We start from the raw sequence: 16,358 nt of genomic DNA, 5'->3' as shown, positions 1-16,358 counted from the left end.
TGATGATTAAAAACCGCTACTAGTCGGAATCGATTCCAACCAGGTGGAGACCGCGTGGGGAGAAGGGAGGTGGATCCACGCCGGGAGTGGCAACGGAGAGACAGATCCAACAGAGAGCAGGATTCATACAGGATGGGGGATCCCAGAGGTTTCAGAACTGAAGAAGCATCTGGCAAGAGAAGGGCCATGGAGCCAACAGCCTCCGAGCGTGAGAATTACCAACAAAGCCAGCGCTCGAGGTATGACCAAAGCCACAACCCCTACCCCTCGGTGCTAGACCGTCTAGGACCTAAATCTGCTGATCAGGCTTCGATAGGGAAAATGGATTCCACCAACGACAGGGCAGGAGCTGATGCAGGGAAGGATGCTGTCAATGGAGTGTGCTTCTGGTGTCGCAAAGAAGGGCATCATCAAGCCACATGTACCAACCCGCCCTTCTGCTTCAGATGCAAAAAGGATGGTCACATCTCTGCCAAATGCCCAAGCAATCAAGGCTGTTCTCTGAACATGTATGGTTTTGGCTTCCCAAACCAGGGGTTCTACTGTCTGAAGATTCCGGGTGCGGCCAAACAAATGTCTACTGAAAATGTGGGGCTGATTCAGATCAGGAGTGGAGAGGCAAGTACTAAGAGGCTGGAGGACGAACTGAAGAATCTCATTGACAAAAACTGGGCATGGAAAGTGAGAAAGCTTACTGACAGAGAGTATTTGGCTACCTTCCCAAACAAAATGCTGCTTGACACCTTCTCTAGATCCAAAAGTTTGGATCTCGCCTTATACAGCATCTCTGTCACCATATCTCACTCGCCTATGGACCCAAGAGCGACCTCTGCCTTACAAACCGGCTGGGTGCAGTTATTCAATGTTCCTGATCAAGCTCTAAACACTGAGGCAGTAACACTGATTGCAGAGCTAGCAGGAGAGGTGGTGGCGGTTGACGAACTGTCGATAATCAAGGAGGGACCAGTGAGAGTCAGACTGCGTGCGCGAGATGTGTCCAAACTTAAAGGCTTCGTGGAAATCTTTGTCGATGGGGTGGGATATGAAGTAAAGTTCATACCAGAATTGAAACAAAGACCAACAGCTCCCCCACCTCCAACACAAGGAAAACCCAATGATGATGAAGACATGGAAGACGACGATGCGGACGATCTCTCGGACTATGAGGGGGAGATACGTCGCAGACTGCAGGAACCTATAGGTGCCAAACACTCCAGTGGCTCGAAATCTGGGAGGCCAGCAAGCAACAACCAAGTAAAATTAGTGGGAGGAAAAGTGCAGGAGGAGGGTCCACAATCTGGTGAGAAGCTAGGAGGGGGGGAGGTGCTAGAAATTCACCCACTAGCTATCTACGACCCCAAATCCGACGCCTTTAAGAACTTAAATGCGGATAAGGAGCTGTTTTCGCAAGAGTCTAACCAATCTAGTGTGGAACTTGACAATGAAGTGAGAGAGATCATTCCTCAAAACCACTTCTTGGTTCACACGGAAAATGGGGGGCACATGATACTACCACAAGAAAAATGGCCAATACCGAAACTGAGTCAGCAAACAATTTCAATGGAAAGCCAGGGAGCTGCTATTGATTCAGATCATATTCAGGATTCCCAAGAGTCTCTAGGGGGGGGAGAAGTAATGGAATACTCACTCACAATGGAAGAAGACCTAGTGAGGTTGAAGCAGGATAATCAGGAAGGGTGGGAGGTTTACTCAGCCAAGAAAAGTAAATGCAAGACCAGGAAGCTACCTGCGGTTGCAACAAGGAAAAGCGCGAGGGTCCCTTCAACCTGCTCGGGTGGGGGTGGTTTCACTGCTATTTCAGGTAACACCCAATCCACTTCTCGTGGCTTTACTATTCTTAATTCTAGTGAAGAAGAAGATCTAGTTAACATTGCCTTAAGTTGTGATATCACCTTGGGGGAGAATAAAACTGAAACTGATGTTACCATTAATGCTATGCAATTAGAGGAAATTTCTAGAGCTTCCCTTGCGGAGGCTGCCTACAACTTTAATTTAGCTAAGAGATTGAAAGAGGATCACAGCTTGGAGGGGGAAAATTTAAGCCTAGAAATAGTGAATAATTCACAAAGGCTGAAAGAAAATGGAATCTTATATGGGGGTGAAGAATTCAATGGTGAAACTCAGTCCTCTTTAAAAGGACCTCAGGCTGAAAATCTGGGCTTGAATCAACTAGGGGGGTGCTGTTGAAACAACAAACTGACTTGGAGCAGAGTGAGTTGGAACCGGGGGGAGAAGATATGCAAAAAAAAAATTCAGACCTGACTGCAACCAACACCCAGCTTGAGGCAGGTCAAAAAGGGGGGGGGGGCGAAAAGCTGCAGAATTGGGAACAAAGAAAGGGGGAGCAAGCTGAGTAGAGAACTCAAGCGCATAAGTATCCAATGAAAGCAATTATTTGGAATATAAGAGGGTTGGGGAAAAAATCTCGTGGCAGACAACTCAGAGAATTAATACAAAGTGAGGATGCTGATGTTGTGGGGATTCAGGAAACAATCAAAAAGGATTTCACGAACAGGGAGCTGGAAAGTTTGTCACCAAAAGGGGGATTTAGCTGGCATTGGACCCCGGCACATGGTCACTCCGGAGGGATTCTGCTGGGAGTAAAAGAAGACGTCTTACAAGTGGAAAACTGGGAGACTTCAGAGTTCTATGTGGGAGCCACACTAAGACACAGGCTCCTAAATATCAGATGGGATTTTATCACAGTTTACGGTCCAGCGGACCACACTCACTCCCCGGAGTTCTTGGACTGCCTTACTAGTAGATGTGAGAATGCTTCTCTACCTTTTCTTTTGGGGGGTGACTTCAACTTAATCAGATGTAGCGAAGATAAGAGCTCCGGGGTCTGTGACAACAGACTGATGGACCTGTTCAATAACTTTATTGAGAAGTTTCAGCTTAGAGAGCTACACCGAGGGGGAGGCAAATACACCTGGACTAATAAACAAGACATACCTATACAAAGCAACATAGACAGAGTCCTTGTCAGTACCGAGTGGGAGGAGAAATTTCCCTTAGCAACCCTGACCTCTCTCACAAGGCTGGGTTCAGACCACAATCCACTTGTACTAAGTCTTGGGGGCGACAACCTCAAAGGAATAAACAATTCTTCTTTGAGAAACAATGGCTGGCCGAAGAAGGTTTCTTGAACATGGTAGATGCCAAATGGAAAGCCTATAAACACAAGTGGCCGGCGGCAGCTTACTCTCTAGACAAATGGCACAGCGGATTATGCCAGCTTCGACAATTTCTAAAAGGTTGGGGTGGCAATGTTCATGGGGCCTATAAGAGAAAGAAACTTGAGATTATCTCTAAGATCAAGGGCATCGACCATCGGAATGAAAATACCGATCTCGGGGAGGAGGAAGTCCGGCAGAGAGATTGCCTGGAACTAGAGCTTGACAAGCTAATGGAAGCAGAAGAGCTCTACTGGCAACAAAGAGGGAGTGAGAAATGGGTTCTGGAGGGGGATTCTAACTCTGGTTTCTTCCATCTGGTGGCAAATGGAAGGAGGAGGAAAAAGACCATCCTATCACTAGAACATGACGGAGAGGTAATCACTGATCCAGGGGGGATCCAATCGGTCATATATTCATACTACAAACATCTCTGTGGAAAGATGCCTATTAGGACAGTCACTTTGTGGGGAGACGCCTGGAGGACTGATGGTAGACTCTCAGAGGCAGACAACATTGAGCTTACAAAACCTTTTAGTGAAGAGGAAGTGAGGAAAGTCATTTTCGATATGAAAGAAGACACTGCACCAGGCCCAGACGGATTCGGGGTGACCTTCTATAAGCAATGCTGGGAGAGTATCAAAGAAGAATTGATGGAGATGTTTAACGATTTCTATTTGGGAACACTAGACATAGCCAGGCTAAACTATGGGGTGATTACTCTGATTCCCAAAGTAGAAAATGCTAACAATGTGAAGTTGTTCCGTCCGATCTGCCTCCTAAATGTGAGCTTCAAAATTTTTACGAAACTAATCATGGCCAGACTCACGACAGTGTCAGATAAAATTATCTCCCCGTGTCAAACAGCTTTCATCAAAGGGCGTTATATCATGGATGGCGCGGTCATGTTACATGAGATTGTGCATGAATTGCAAACAAAAAAGATGAGGGGGCTAATTTTCAAAATAGACTTTGAAAAAGCCTACGATAGCATTTCTTGGGATTTTGTTGAGGAGGTGCTGAAAATGAAAGGATTCAAGGAGCAGCTTCGAGGATGGATTATGCAAACGGTTAAGGGGGGGAGAGTTTGTATAAACATAAATGGGGAGAACGGACCATACTTCAGGACACACCGTGGGCTCAGACAAGGTGACCCCTTATCTCCTATTCTGTTCAACCTGGCTGCTGACGCATTAGCTCATATCATGACTAAGGCCAAGGAACAAGGACTTGTGAAAGGGGTTGTGCCCCATTTGCTTCCGGGGGGATCACTCATTTACAATATGCTGATGACACGGTGCTCATGATGGAGGGAGACCTAAGCTTAGTTAGGAACCTGAAGTTCCTACTCTACTGCTTCGAATGGATGTCGGGTCTTAAGATCAACTACCACAAAAGTGAGCTGATCACCTTCGGAATGGATGAGGGAGATCAACAGGCCACAGCCAATATGCTTAATTGTAACATTGGGAAGATGCCCATGAGATACCTCGGTTTTCCTGTAAGCAGCAAAAATGTGGGTATGAGAGGTTTCAGTAACATAATAGAGAAAATGAGGCAGAAACTGCAACCATGGAAGAGCAAACATCTATCCTCGGGAGGGAGACTGATTCTAACAAATTCCTCTCTCAGCAGTATGCCAACCTACACGATGGGGGTGTTCATGTTACAAGAAGGAGTTCATAAACAGATGGATAACATTAGAAGCAAATTCTTCTGGGGGGAGATGGGGAGAATTTTAAATATCATATGATGAAATGGGAGAATGTTTGCTTACCAAAAGACTTCGGAGGGACAGGTATCATAAATACTAGACTGTTTAATGAGGCACTCCTGCTGAAATGGGTTTGGAGAATATATGTCAGTAAAGATGACGACTTGTGCTGCCAATTTCTAAAAGCCAAATACCTTAAGCTCAAACCGCTTCTAAGTTGCAAGGGGGGGAGAGGCTCGCAGTTCTGGAGGGGGATTAATAAGATCAAACACAAGTTTAGCTGGGGGGCCACTTTCTCAGTAAACAACGGCGTGCTAACCAGATTCTGGGACGATGTTTGGTTAGGCCATACTCCGCTAAGGATTGCTTTTCCGAGATTATATGATCTGAGCAACAACAAGAACGGAAGGGTCTGCCAATTCTATGTGAATGGCGACTGGAATCTAAATTTCAGAAGAACCCTCGGGCATCACGATCTTGAGACGTGGGGGATTCTCATGGACTTGCTCGAGGACACACATTTGAATAATAACCAGGACTTGGTCACCTGGGGCATGGAAAAATCTGGTGTATACACTACCAAATCCATGTATAGATGGCTCTCTCACCGGGGGGGTTGTCAACAAACGGCTACGTAGGGTGTGGAAGAGCAGAATTCCCATGAAACTGAAAGTGTTTTTATGGCAAATTTCACATGACAAGCTGCAGACAGGGGTGGCCCTTAAAAAAAGAAAATGGAAGGGGAGCCCGCACTGCAGCACTTGTGGGGCCCTGGAAACAGCAGAACATATATTTTTTGAATGCAACATAGCCAGGTTTATTTGGGTCAGCTTCAAAGAAGCCCTGGGCTGGAACCGGGCGCCTAGGGGGTGGCAGGATTTTCATGATATTTGGTTACCTTTTGGGTGTAATGATTACAACACTAAATTGTTCTTACTTGCAGTAGTTCTTTGGACACTGTGGGTCTCCCGCAACAAACGAGCAATTGAAGGGAAATTCCCAAGGCGTCCAGTCGAGCTGATGTTTCAATGTATGTGATTTTTGCAGAGATGGAAGCCACTGATGCGGGATGGTGAACAGTACAAGCTAAGCAAATGGGGCGAGCAGGTGACGCAGTGGATAGAGATGTTCCAGGAGCAATTACAGAGGAGACTGCCGGCTGACGACTTCATGTGATGTTTTGCGCTCTTTTCTGTCGCTTTTTGTCTCTAGGGGAGGAGAGCTCCAATCTGGTGTTTAATCTTAGCTTAGTGTGTGTTCTCAGTTTCACCTAGCTCCCAGTCAGAGGGTGTTTTTTTGGCGCTATCTTTGGCTAAACTGGTATCCCCAGTATGCTCGTGTCCTGTACCTGATACCTTTTATATGCTTTCTATAAAAGCTGGAACGTATTCTGCTTCAAAAAAAAAAAAAAACCGCTACTAGTTCCTTCCAAGCCAGGTGTACAATCACTTGACTTGCGGACGTAACTACCACCACCGGCTCCAGATGAAAAGTAGCACAGCGGCTGACGCAACTAAAAGCATTTCCTTTTCTTTTTTTAAGGGATACTAAAAAGCATTTGCTTATGAAAACACAACTAGCGCCCAGTATGGTTTTCCCTTGGAAGACGAAAAGCCTCTTTTTACACCATTATTTTTCACTTTTTCACGAGAATGAAAAGGCATTTTTCCCAACCTTTCCAAAGAGGCCAGTGAAAGTGAACTCCCCTCTAAGTCTATTCTATCTGTACTATAAAATCTATACTAAAAACTCGGATGGGGGGTTGAAATGGTCCCCGCCCACATTTCATTAAGAGGAAGCGACTACCTCGGCTCTTAACCCCAACTGAGAAACCCCCCGAACCCTGGCCGACCCAGCGAGGGGGATTTTTTCCCCGTGGCATCGGAAATTCGCGTCCCCCAGGACTCGAACCCGCGCCGCGGGGGTGCCACCAGCCCCAGCCGGCCAACTGGTCGTAGGGGCCTTAGGCATAAAATCTATACTACAAAAGTTGAAACAATTGAAACTCTTTCTCACCAAGATTAGATCCACATTTCCCCTCACGGAGGTCCCACTTGCCAGCCCAAAGGTTTGACAAAACGGGATGTAGACTCACAAAATTGATAGAAGTAAAATATTTCCACCAAAATTCTAATACTTTTTACACCAAGCACTTTTGTCTACCTACCTTTATACCATCACATCGAATCTTCAGACATATATATAAAGCATTAAATATAGTTGGAAAAAATAACTAATTACACAGTTTAGCTGATTAGGATGAGACGAATCTTCTAAGGCTAATTAGATTATGATTGGATATTAATTACCAAATAACAACAAAATTGCTACAGTGTCAAAACTCAAACTTTTTCACCAACTAAACACCCCTTTGTGTCCTCTGTCCAGCCGCGTTGGTGTAATTGTGGCATCTCGTCAGGAGAAACCTGGGGAGATCAGGGTTGTGTGTTTAGTCCCCCAACTCCTCCAAACTTTCCAAATTTTCTATCAAACATTAAATATAGCAAATGACATATGTATGAAGTACTAAATATAGATAACTAAAAAAACTAATTGCATAGTTTTGATGTACGTTGCAAGACGAATCTTTTGAATATAGTTAGCCTATGGTAGGACAATATTTACCACATACAAACGAAAAGTGCTACAGTGCTATTCGCAAATAATTTTCGCAACTAAACACAGACTAGCTATCGACCATCGTGGGGGCTGGCAGCAGGCTGCAGCTACGTGATGATTGGGTTCGCCGGGGTGGAGCCGCCAGGACGGAACGGAACGCGTGCATGATTGGGTCGATCCGGCGGCCGGCGGCCGGCGGCTCACGCGCTTTGCTTTGCGGTGGCCGGGGGAGAGACTTGTGGCCGTGCCCGTGTTGCTGCGTGTTCCCATGGAGCACGGCGGGGCCAGCGACAACGAGACGGTCCGGCCTTTGCGGTACTACCGGTCCAACCATGCAACCGCAGCGCGCAGCGGCATGCTGCTAGTAGTAGTAGTAGGTGTGTTGACGTCCTGCCGCGTCAGCAGCCATGACCCTCGCCGCCGCAACGAAAATGGCCGGTACGTGCTGCCACTACTACTACTGATATGCAGTCATGCAGACAGTGCACCGGCTTGCTCCCGTGGAGCTCCGATCCAGCCGGTCCCTGCCAGCGCCCACCGGCCTGCCAGTCCGATCGATCCCTGTCAGCGCCAGCTCGCCGGCACCGGCGACGGTGACCATGATGATGCCCGTGGCGCAAGGACGAAGCAAGCAGTACCATGGAAGTACGAGTACTGCTCAGCGCTTGTCAGTCCAAGGCGAGGACCGTACCGTCGGTTAAACCCAATCCATTATTAGCAAAAAGGATTACTAGTACTGTTGATGTTCGATTATCGGGAGGAGTAGGATTCCTTAACCTTAACGCGCAGCAAAGTACATATATACTCCGGTCAGTTAACCCAGTCGGCATTTAGACCTTCTCCAATGGCTAGCTCAAAGCTAGCTCATAGATTTTTTTATTCGATGAACAGTTCACACCATCTCCTCTTCAAGAGCTAGTTCGCACACGTCTCTAAACTCGGCTCTCTCACATCCCCTCGCCTGCTCTCCTGTTCTTTCATCTCTCTCCTGCTGTATGAGCTAGCAGTTAGCTCTTCGCCTCATTTGGTTTCCCAGCACTGTTTCCAGCACGAACTTCTTTTTTATACATGGAGTACTAAACGAAATTTATTTGTAAAACTTTTTTATGGATAGGTGTAACTTTTCGCGACGAATCTAATAATAGTAATTAATCGATGATTCGCTACAGTGATGCTATAGTAACCAATCTCTAATCGCGCGGTCAAAAGTCTAATTAGATTCTTCAAAATTCCTAGCGCGGAGTTGTGGAGTTAGTTTTATAAAGTGATTTTATTTAATACTTATAATTAATGGCCTGACAGACCAAAGCTGACAGGGCAGGAATTCTCCGTACACACGGACGCCGTACCACGAACGTTCGGCGCCTAGTTTATTCAACAGCTTGCGGTTCAAATCTGGACGTCGACGATGACGAACGACAATCGAACGACCTCACATTTGGACACTTGGTAGCCTAGTGAGTAGCAGACTAGCTGGGTAGATTCTCCGGCGCAAGTGTGCCCCCAAAAAGAAACGATCGCTTCCGGTTCAAATTTTCCTCCAGCAAAAATTAAAGCTGGAAACTGCTCCATGCCTCCACCCATGCAGTGCCCAGTGGCTGATGACTGGCTGTGAACGCGACCTTAAATCTGACCGGTCGCACCGCACAGCTCGTACGTACGTGCAAGCGTGCAAATTGACGCCCGCCCGTGCCGTCGCGTCGACTCGTGACAGCAACGGCCAAACCATTTCGGTCTCCATGGAAGAAGGGGAAGCATGCAGTTGAAACCCCGTGACGAATGATCTAGCGAGTGCGACGATCAATGGGTCACTGATTTGACTTATATAGTTTCTTTTTTTCTGCGAAGAAAAGAGTTCACATCCATAAATGATCGATCAACAAGTTTTAATCTGGCCGTGCTGATGAGTTGATCGATCGATTCGTGCAAGACATGGTTTAAAATCCCCTCGGTGGTGTTTTTAGATTTCACAAAATGACCTGGCATGGTTTAAAACCTTTTTGGCCGTGCGTGGTTGCCTGGACCGCGTGATCATTATGAACTACTCCCCCGTTTGAAATTACAGTTCGTTTGATTTTTTTAACTCTAAATTTGACCACTCATTTTATTCAAAAAATTTATACAAACATAGTCAAATTTAAATTACTTTTTAAGACCTTGTAGATAAAACAAACTACAACAAAAGAAATAATATTTTGCATAAATTTTTAAATAAGACGAGTACTCAAAGCCTCAAACTTAGAGTAAAATATCAATCAATGATAATTTGAAACGGAGGAAGTACTATTATAAACATCGCTTCCCTTGATACCTGCGTGATGCTGCTTGACGGGAATACCGGCCGGAGCCCGGAGCTAGAAATCATTGCGTACGTCCTGCTGCGTAAGTTGCGTGGAGGCCGGGGATTTCTACGTGATCTGTCCGGAAAATCAAAGTACCCGAATTTTCTAGGCCAAGCCCATGACGCCGCATCAAGTCATCAGTCAGCGCCACCACCTGCTCGACCAGGCAGTTTTCGTCGACGACGCGAGGCGCCGCGCATGGCGTCAGGCGATTTGGACCTCGGAAAATCGGCGGGATGTCACGGGAGAACTACACGCACCGGTAAACTGATAGGGACGATCTGGCCTACCGTAGACCAGTACGTACCCGCGTGCCCGGACTCGCCAGTCGCCACACCGGCTCACCACAGCAGATCTTCAGGATCGACTGCTGATGAGTGATGACCTCCCGTTTGCTCGATGGGACGACTCGCCTCTGAAATGAGCTCTATTGGTACTGCTCACTAATTGGGCGGTCAGGACGTCAGCATGCTCGAAACATCTCGGAACTCACTGCTCATGACTTGACTTGTCACCTTTAGAAATCGTTCAGAAACCGCATGCAGTGCTCTGGCTGGATGTTTAATTTGTCCTTATACCAGTCTTAGTCCCTGTTTAGTCCGTGAAAAAGTTTAGATTTTAACACTGTAACAATTTCGTTGTTATTTGACAATTAATATTCAATCATAGCCTAATTAGATTTAAAAGATTTGTCTCGTTGTAATCAGTTAAACTGTGTAATTAGTTATTTTTTCAACTATATTTAATACTCCATGCATGTGTCCGAAGATTCGACGTGACAGGGGTACTGTAAAAAAAATTTCGCGAACTAAACAGAGCCTTAATATTTGGTTTCATTGCACAGTTAGCTAGAACATAGACTAGTTAATCGAGCCGGTTGAGTGTTATGGGGATGAAACTCCTCCCACGTAACTATGGAAATCTCATGAAATTCCACTTAGACTGAACCAAGAGATGCCATAGGTGAAAATTGCAATTCGATGCTCAGGTGACTTGCACAACCTTTCCAAGAAAATAAAAGAAACGGCAAGCAAATTAAAAGCTACCGTACTTGTATCTGAAAGTCAGATATGGCGGTAGCAGCAATACCACCGTATCATTACGGAAACGTCAGTTTGTCGTGTGTCCAAACTTTTGCCGTGTGTACCGTGTGTCGATCAAAAAACATATGGTAAACTGTTTGCCGTGTGCCCAGATCTGGGGCACATGGCAAACAACCCCCACCCCACCAACCCACCCACCCACACACTTAATCGGCACCACCTCCCCTCCCCTCCCCTCTCCTGCCAGGCCGGGTGGCCCCTCCTCTGCCTCCCCTCCCCTCCCCCCTCCGCTCGCCCCTCACCGGTAGTGAGGAGCAGCGGCGGGATGAGGAGCGGCGGCGGCGTACTGGGAGCGCCCCCTGCCGGCAGCGAGCTCCAGGCGCGGCGCGAGCTTCGGCTCAAGATTCGGCAGCGGCGGCGGACTGCGCGGCGCGAGCTCCGGCAGCGACGGCGGACGACGCGAGCTCCGGCAGCGGCGGCGGACGGCGCAAGGTACGACAGCCCCCTCCCGGCGCGGCCCTCTCACGGTGCGGCGGCCCCTACTCCTCCTCTGGCGCGCGGCCCTCTCCCTCTCCTCTCCGGCCACCAGATCTGCGGCCCCCGGCTCCTCCTCCGCCGCGCGGCCCCTTTCCTCTCCTCTCCCGCCGCCGGATCTGTGGGCCTGGACCCTCCTTCTTCCCCGCCGGGAGGGCACACTGGGGGACGGCGACGGTGACGGCGACGAACTCTTCCTCCGGTGCTCGACGTCGACGGTGGAGGGGGATATGGCTCCTGCGGCGGCGGCTTCTAGTGGTAGCGGTGGTGGCGGCGGTGTGCGGCGGCCGGCAAGGCAGCAGCGGCGGGGGTGCGAGCGGCGGCGGGGTTGTGGCCGGGCCCAATTTTTTTATTTATTGTTCATTTATTTTGTCGTGTGTCGGAAGCTTCGCCGTGTGCCATAAGCACTTTACCGACACATGTATGCCGTGTGCGCGTTGCCGTGTGTTGCACACAACAGAGCTTTTGCCGTGTGCCCCAGGCACAGGGCAAACTACTCGATTCCGGTAGTGTATGCAGCCTGCAGGACCCGTCGTCCATCGTGTACACTTCAGAAACCAAACCACGTGCTGCGTATATTTTATGATACTCCTTCCGTCCCAAATTATTGATGTTTGATTTTTTCGCCCCAAGTTTGACTGCTCTGTCTTATTCAAAAATTTATGCAAAATATCATTTTTTTATTGTGATTTGCTTTATTAAATCAAGCTCTTCAAGAATAACCTAAATTTAACTATATTTGCATAAATTTTCTAAATAAAACGAGTGGTCAAATTTGATATAAAAAAGTTAAACGATCAATAATTTGAGACGGAGGTAGTACTACATAACGGCTCCCCCGATTGCTCACGAATATGACAGACATCACCTTCTTCTTTAAGCAAAGGAAAAAAAAGAAGAAAGGAAGAAAGAAAGAGAAATAAAAACAGCACGCAGCTTTCAGATGACGGTGGGGAGTCGAACCCCAAAACAACGGACCTACCAGGCTACCAAATCAACAGCTAAATATCAGCCGCAATGTGCATCCGGCACAAGTGGTGAAGTTTGTACGTGGCTTGAGCTCCACCACGCCGGGATGGTGAACGGAGACTCTTAGTGAGCGCCCTCGTCTCGGTAACTTGGGAGGTAACAAGACTCTTAGTGAGTGTCACAATGTGGATTAGGGGTGTGTGCCAACACATCGACACCACGGGAAAAAAATCCGTTTGTCTCTTGCCCACTCTTTACTTTCAAGCACTTACTTTCATGCAATTATTCATGTGCTTGACCTTAGAGATCATAGCTTAGCTCTACCTTGCTTAGTTTCATATCTAGTTGTATCTTTGTAAGCTTGTGTAGTTTGCTTAGCTAGCCGGTTGGTGAATTGAGCCTTACTAGTATTGCATAGGTTAATGTTGCTTTACCTTGTTTTAGAAATTTGAAAAATGCCCAATTCACCCCCATCTTGGTCCATCGATCCTTACACTCGCCCCCTCCGCCGGATCCCTGCCCCTCCTCCTGTGCGCCCTCCTCCCGCACCCCCGCCACCTCCCCTGCGCTCCACCGGCGTCCGGATCCAGCGCCAGGGACCTCGAGCTTGGCGCCCCTCCTCCCTCCCTCTCCTACGCCTCTCATTCATCCTCCCCCCCGGGCTCCCTCCCTCCACTGCATCGCCCCCGTCTCCCCTTCCTGCTCCGCCCCGCCGGCAGCTCCTCCAGCACCGGCGGCTCCGTTGGCCACGGATCAAGCCCAGCGCCCGCACGAGGGACGTGGCGGCGGCAAGCTCGGGGACGCGGGCGGCTCCTGCTGCCGGTCCTGGCGAGCGCTCCCCCGTGGGCGTGGAGTGAGGCCGTGTAGCGGGAGGCGAAGCTCAAGAGGAGGGAGACAGTTGCCACGACGACGAGCGCGAAGCCGAGAGAGAGCAGGTGCGCGCTTCCTCGGCGCTGGAGTTGTGCGGCCTCCCTTGGCGGCGGCGGGGGCGCGCGCAGGCGGCGCGTGGCCGCGGCCTTCCCTCCCTCCCCTTGTCCGGTCGGCCCCGAGATGAGCAGCAGCAGCCGGCCGCGGAGTGGCCATGGCCGCGCACTCACCAGCCGCGTGGCGTGCGACGGCCGGGCTCAACGCGGCGGAGGCTCGGCGCGGCGGAGGCGAGGCCGCGAGGCGGCATGTGGCGAGGCGGGCCGTGGCGGAGCGAGGCTCCTCCTTCCTCCCCTGCAGTAGCGGCGGGCCACGGAGGCAAGGCGCGCGCGCGGCGTTGAGGCGGAAGCGCACGCGTAGAGGCGAGGCGCGCCCTCCCTGCTCCCGGCGGCGCCACTCCCTCGTCCCTGCGCCGTCCGCTGGCCGTGCTGCGCGGGCATGGCCGCCGGCGCCATGGGGTGTGCGCACGCGGCCTTGACGTCATGGTTCTGGCCGGCGGCCATGGCGGTGGAGGCCTCGGCTTCCCGGCGGCGGTAGCAGCAATGGTCGAGGCGAGCCCGCTCCGTCGTACTCCAGCGGCAGCTCCTGCTCCGGCCGGGTCACGGCGGCTCGGATCCGCTCGTCCCTCGAGCCGATCTGGCGAGGACGGCGGCGGATCGGGAGCTCGAGCTCCGCCAGGCCTCCCTCCTCGGCACGGATGCTCAACCGGCTTCGAGGTCCGCGGCGGCGGCCCCTCCCTCCTGCCTTGTCCCTCCGGCCGGGTGCTCGCCGGCTGTCTCCATTCGCCAGTCCGCCGGCCGCCTGCATCCATTCCCAAGCAAAAGGGCCCAGCGGTCAGTGAGCATTCTTGGTGTCCATCTTCTTCCTCGCGTCGCTCCAGCAAGCAGGTGGGATCCCATTCCCCAATCTGTGCGCGCTCGAGCGCTGTGGCCACAAGTCTCTGCTCGATACGCCCAATCTCCCACGCGGATCGGCACCACGCTGTCCTGGAGAAGAGAAGGGCCGCGCCACCGCCGGCATGTCATGGAGGTCAGGTAGGCAAGAGGCTGCAGGGGAGGGCCATCACCGTCGTTGCAGGGTCCACCACTGCTAAGCTCGGACATGTATACTGACCAGTGTCGCTGCATCCGGCCCGCCGCAATAGCTAGAAGCTTCCATCGTGAGGGGCCTGTACCGCAAGCACACCATAAGTTCCTCCGACACGGGCCAACGGCAACGCCCTTGTCTGGCTTCCCCGCGCTCCTGCCGGCGCCGGAGATGAGCTTCGAGAATAAAAAGCTATCGGTGCAAATAGCATCCACAATTTCATCCACGAGCCAATCGATCCAGGCACTCATGAGGAGCGCCTCCTTGATGTCGGGATCAGATGAGGGCATGAGGCTGTACGTGAGGTGGAGCTTGGTGTGCGGCATGAGTGCTATCAGGCACGACGCCCTGGATTATTAGCGAATCAGAGATGAAATGGGAAGGACGATGGATGGACCTCACCGTACTCTGGGCGGATGGCGGCGAGGAGGCGATACGGGCACCGCGGCAGGTCCGTGAGGAACACCTCGTTTTGCTGCCCGGGGTGGTGGCCGCAGCACTCGAGCACGCGCAGATTGGGGAATGGGATCGCACCTGCTTGCTGGAGCGACGTGAGGAAGAAGATGGATGCCAGAAATGCTCACTGACCGCTGGGCCCTTTTGCATGGGAAGGGATGTAGGCGTTGGATTGAAAATGGACACTGGAGATGGAGCAAAGTTACAACGTGACTTCACTGAGCAAAGGTACTTAATCCGGCTCCTGCTCCGCGGAGGCGGTTGGGATGGCGCGCGGATGCACGGCCCCCCGCCACATCCGCACGTAGCGGGCCTCCTCTACGTCCGCTCAGAATAGCGGAGGCGAGCCCTTCCGCTTGTTTACCAGACGCCGTAGCGGACGCCGGTGCAGGCCATTTTCCTGTATATGCGCACTGCATCCTCCATCCCTAAATGGAACGAACGAATTATGATCAGTCCACCCAGTGCCGCGCCCCCCGCTGAGTTGCACGCGAACCAGTTCACCAACCGACTTCTACACAAAAACTCACATGTGTAAAAATCAATGGCTCCAAACACTCCAAACTCCATCCAACGGACCTAGATCATCCGCTTCAACGCGTTGAAGCGAAGACCCCCATCGCCCGCGCGCCCGCCCCTCTCGCCGGCCAAGGTTCAAAACCCAGCGATTCAATAATGTATCTGTATTTGTATGGACTTTGTATCCTTAACATCAAAACATGTATGTCTTGATAAAAAAACAAATCGATTTCCCCTCCCTCTTCTAAAAATCACGCGCAGCCTTCCCCTCCCGCGCGCCTCCCTCGAACCCGGGGTTGCCCTCGCCTCCCGCTGAACCCGCCCTGTGCCGGCTCCCCGAGTGACGCGAGCCCCGCCTCCCGCGCGCGCAGGGGGCTACTGGTAGGGCCGCTGCCACCGGGACGTGTGCTGGGGATGCGGGCTCCGGCCGTCGCCGCCTCCTGCGAACGCAACCTACGCCGCCGCCCCGCCCTGCGGGCTCCAGCCGCCGCCGCCGGGACGCGCGCGCAGGGGGCTGCGGGCTCCGGCCGCCGCCACCGTCCCGCGCGCCGGCTGCGGGCTCCAATCGCCGCCGTGCCCCGCGCCAGCCCTCATCCTCCCTCCCTCCGCTCTCTCCCTCAGCCCTGAAACCTAGGTCGTCTTCTCCACCTCCGTTTTGGGTCGTCGGAGGCCGCCGGGGTCTGAATCCACCATCCCAGTCGCCGGATCTACGCCCTCCTTGGCCGGATCTGTCTCGACGCAGAGTCCCTCCGTCTGGGCCCTCCCCTTTCCGGCGGCGGTGGCACGGCCTTCTGTATCGGTGCTCGCTCGCGAGGAGGCCCTGATTGGCTGCGCGACAGGGGGGCGCCGGCCGGCCGGCCGTGGCCTCGGTGCCCGCGCCCGCTCCTCCGCACACCCCAGGTAGGGTTCGAACCCCCTCTCCCGCACTCATTTTTTCCACCAAATTTCGGTCTTC

The 16,358-nt window shown here is 51.5% G+C and overlaps 1 protein-coding gene across 1 annotated transcript; it reads left to right on the top strand.

Annotated features, from left to right (window-relative positions):
- Positions 1-34: 34 nt before the first annotated feature.
- LOC120671629 lies at positions 35-6,305 on the top strand. The gene is made up of 2 exons (XM_039952019.1): positions 35-1,822; positions 5,959-6,305. The coding sequence occupies exons 1-2, from the start codon at positions 133-135 to the stop codon at positions 5,985-5,987; spliced, it is 1,719 nt and encodes a 572-aa protein (XP_039807953.1). The 5' UTR covers positions 35-132; the 3' UTR covers positions 5,988-6,305.
- Positions 6,306-16,358: the final 10,053 nt, after the last annotated feature.

Source organism: Panicum virgatum, chromosome 4N (genome assembly GCF_016808335.1).
Source record: "Panicum virgatum strain AP13 chromosome 4N, P.virgatum_v5, whole genome shotgun sequence".
Taxonomy (NCBI): Eukaryota; Viridiplantae; Streptophyta; class Magnoliopsida; order Poales; family Poaceae; genus Panicum; species Panicum virgatum.
Note: the sequence above shows the minus strand (reverse complement) of the source record. Positions and strands in the feature narration are given on the sequence as shown.

Excerpts from the sequence above, each read along its gene's own strand:
- LOC120671629 (XM_039952019.1), top strand. The coding sequence starts at position 133 with ATGGGGGATCCCAGAGGTTTCAGAACTGAAGAAGCATCTGGCAAGAGA. Across the intron at positions 1,823-5,958 it reads TGGTTTCACTGCTATTTCAG|AGATGGAAGCCACTGATGCG; the intron begins GTAACACCCAAT and ends TGATTTTTGCAG.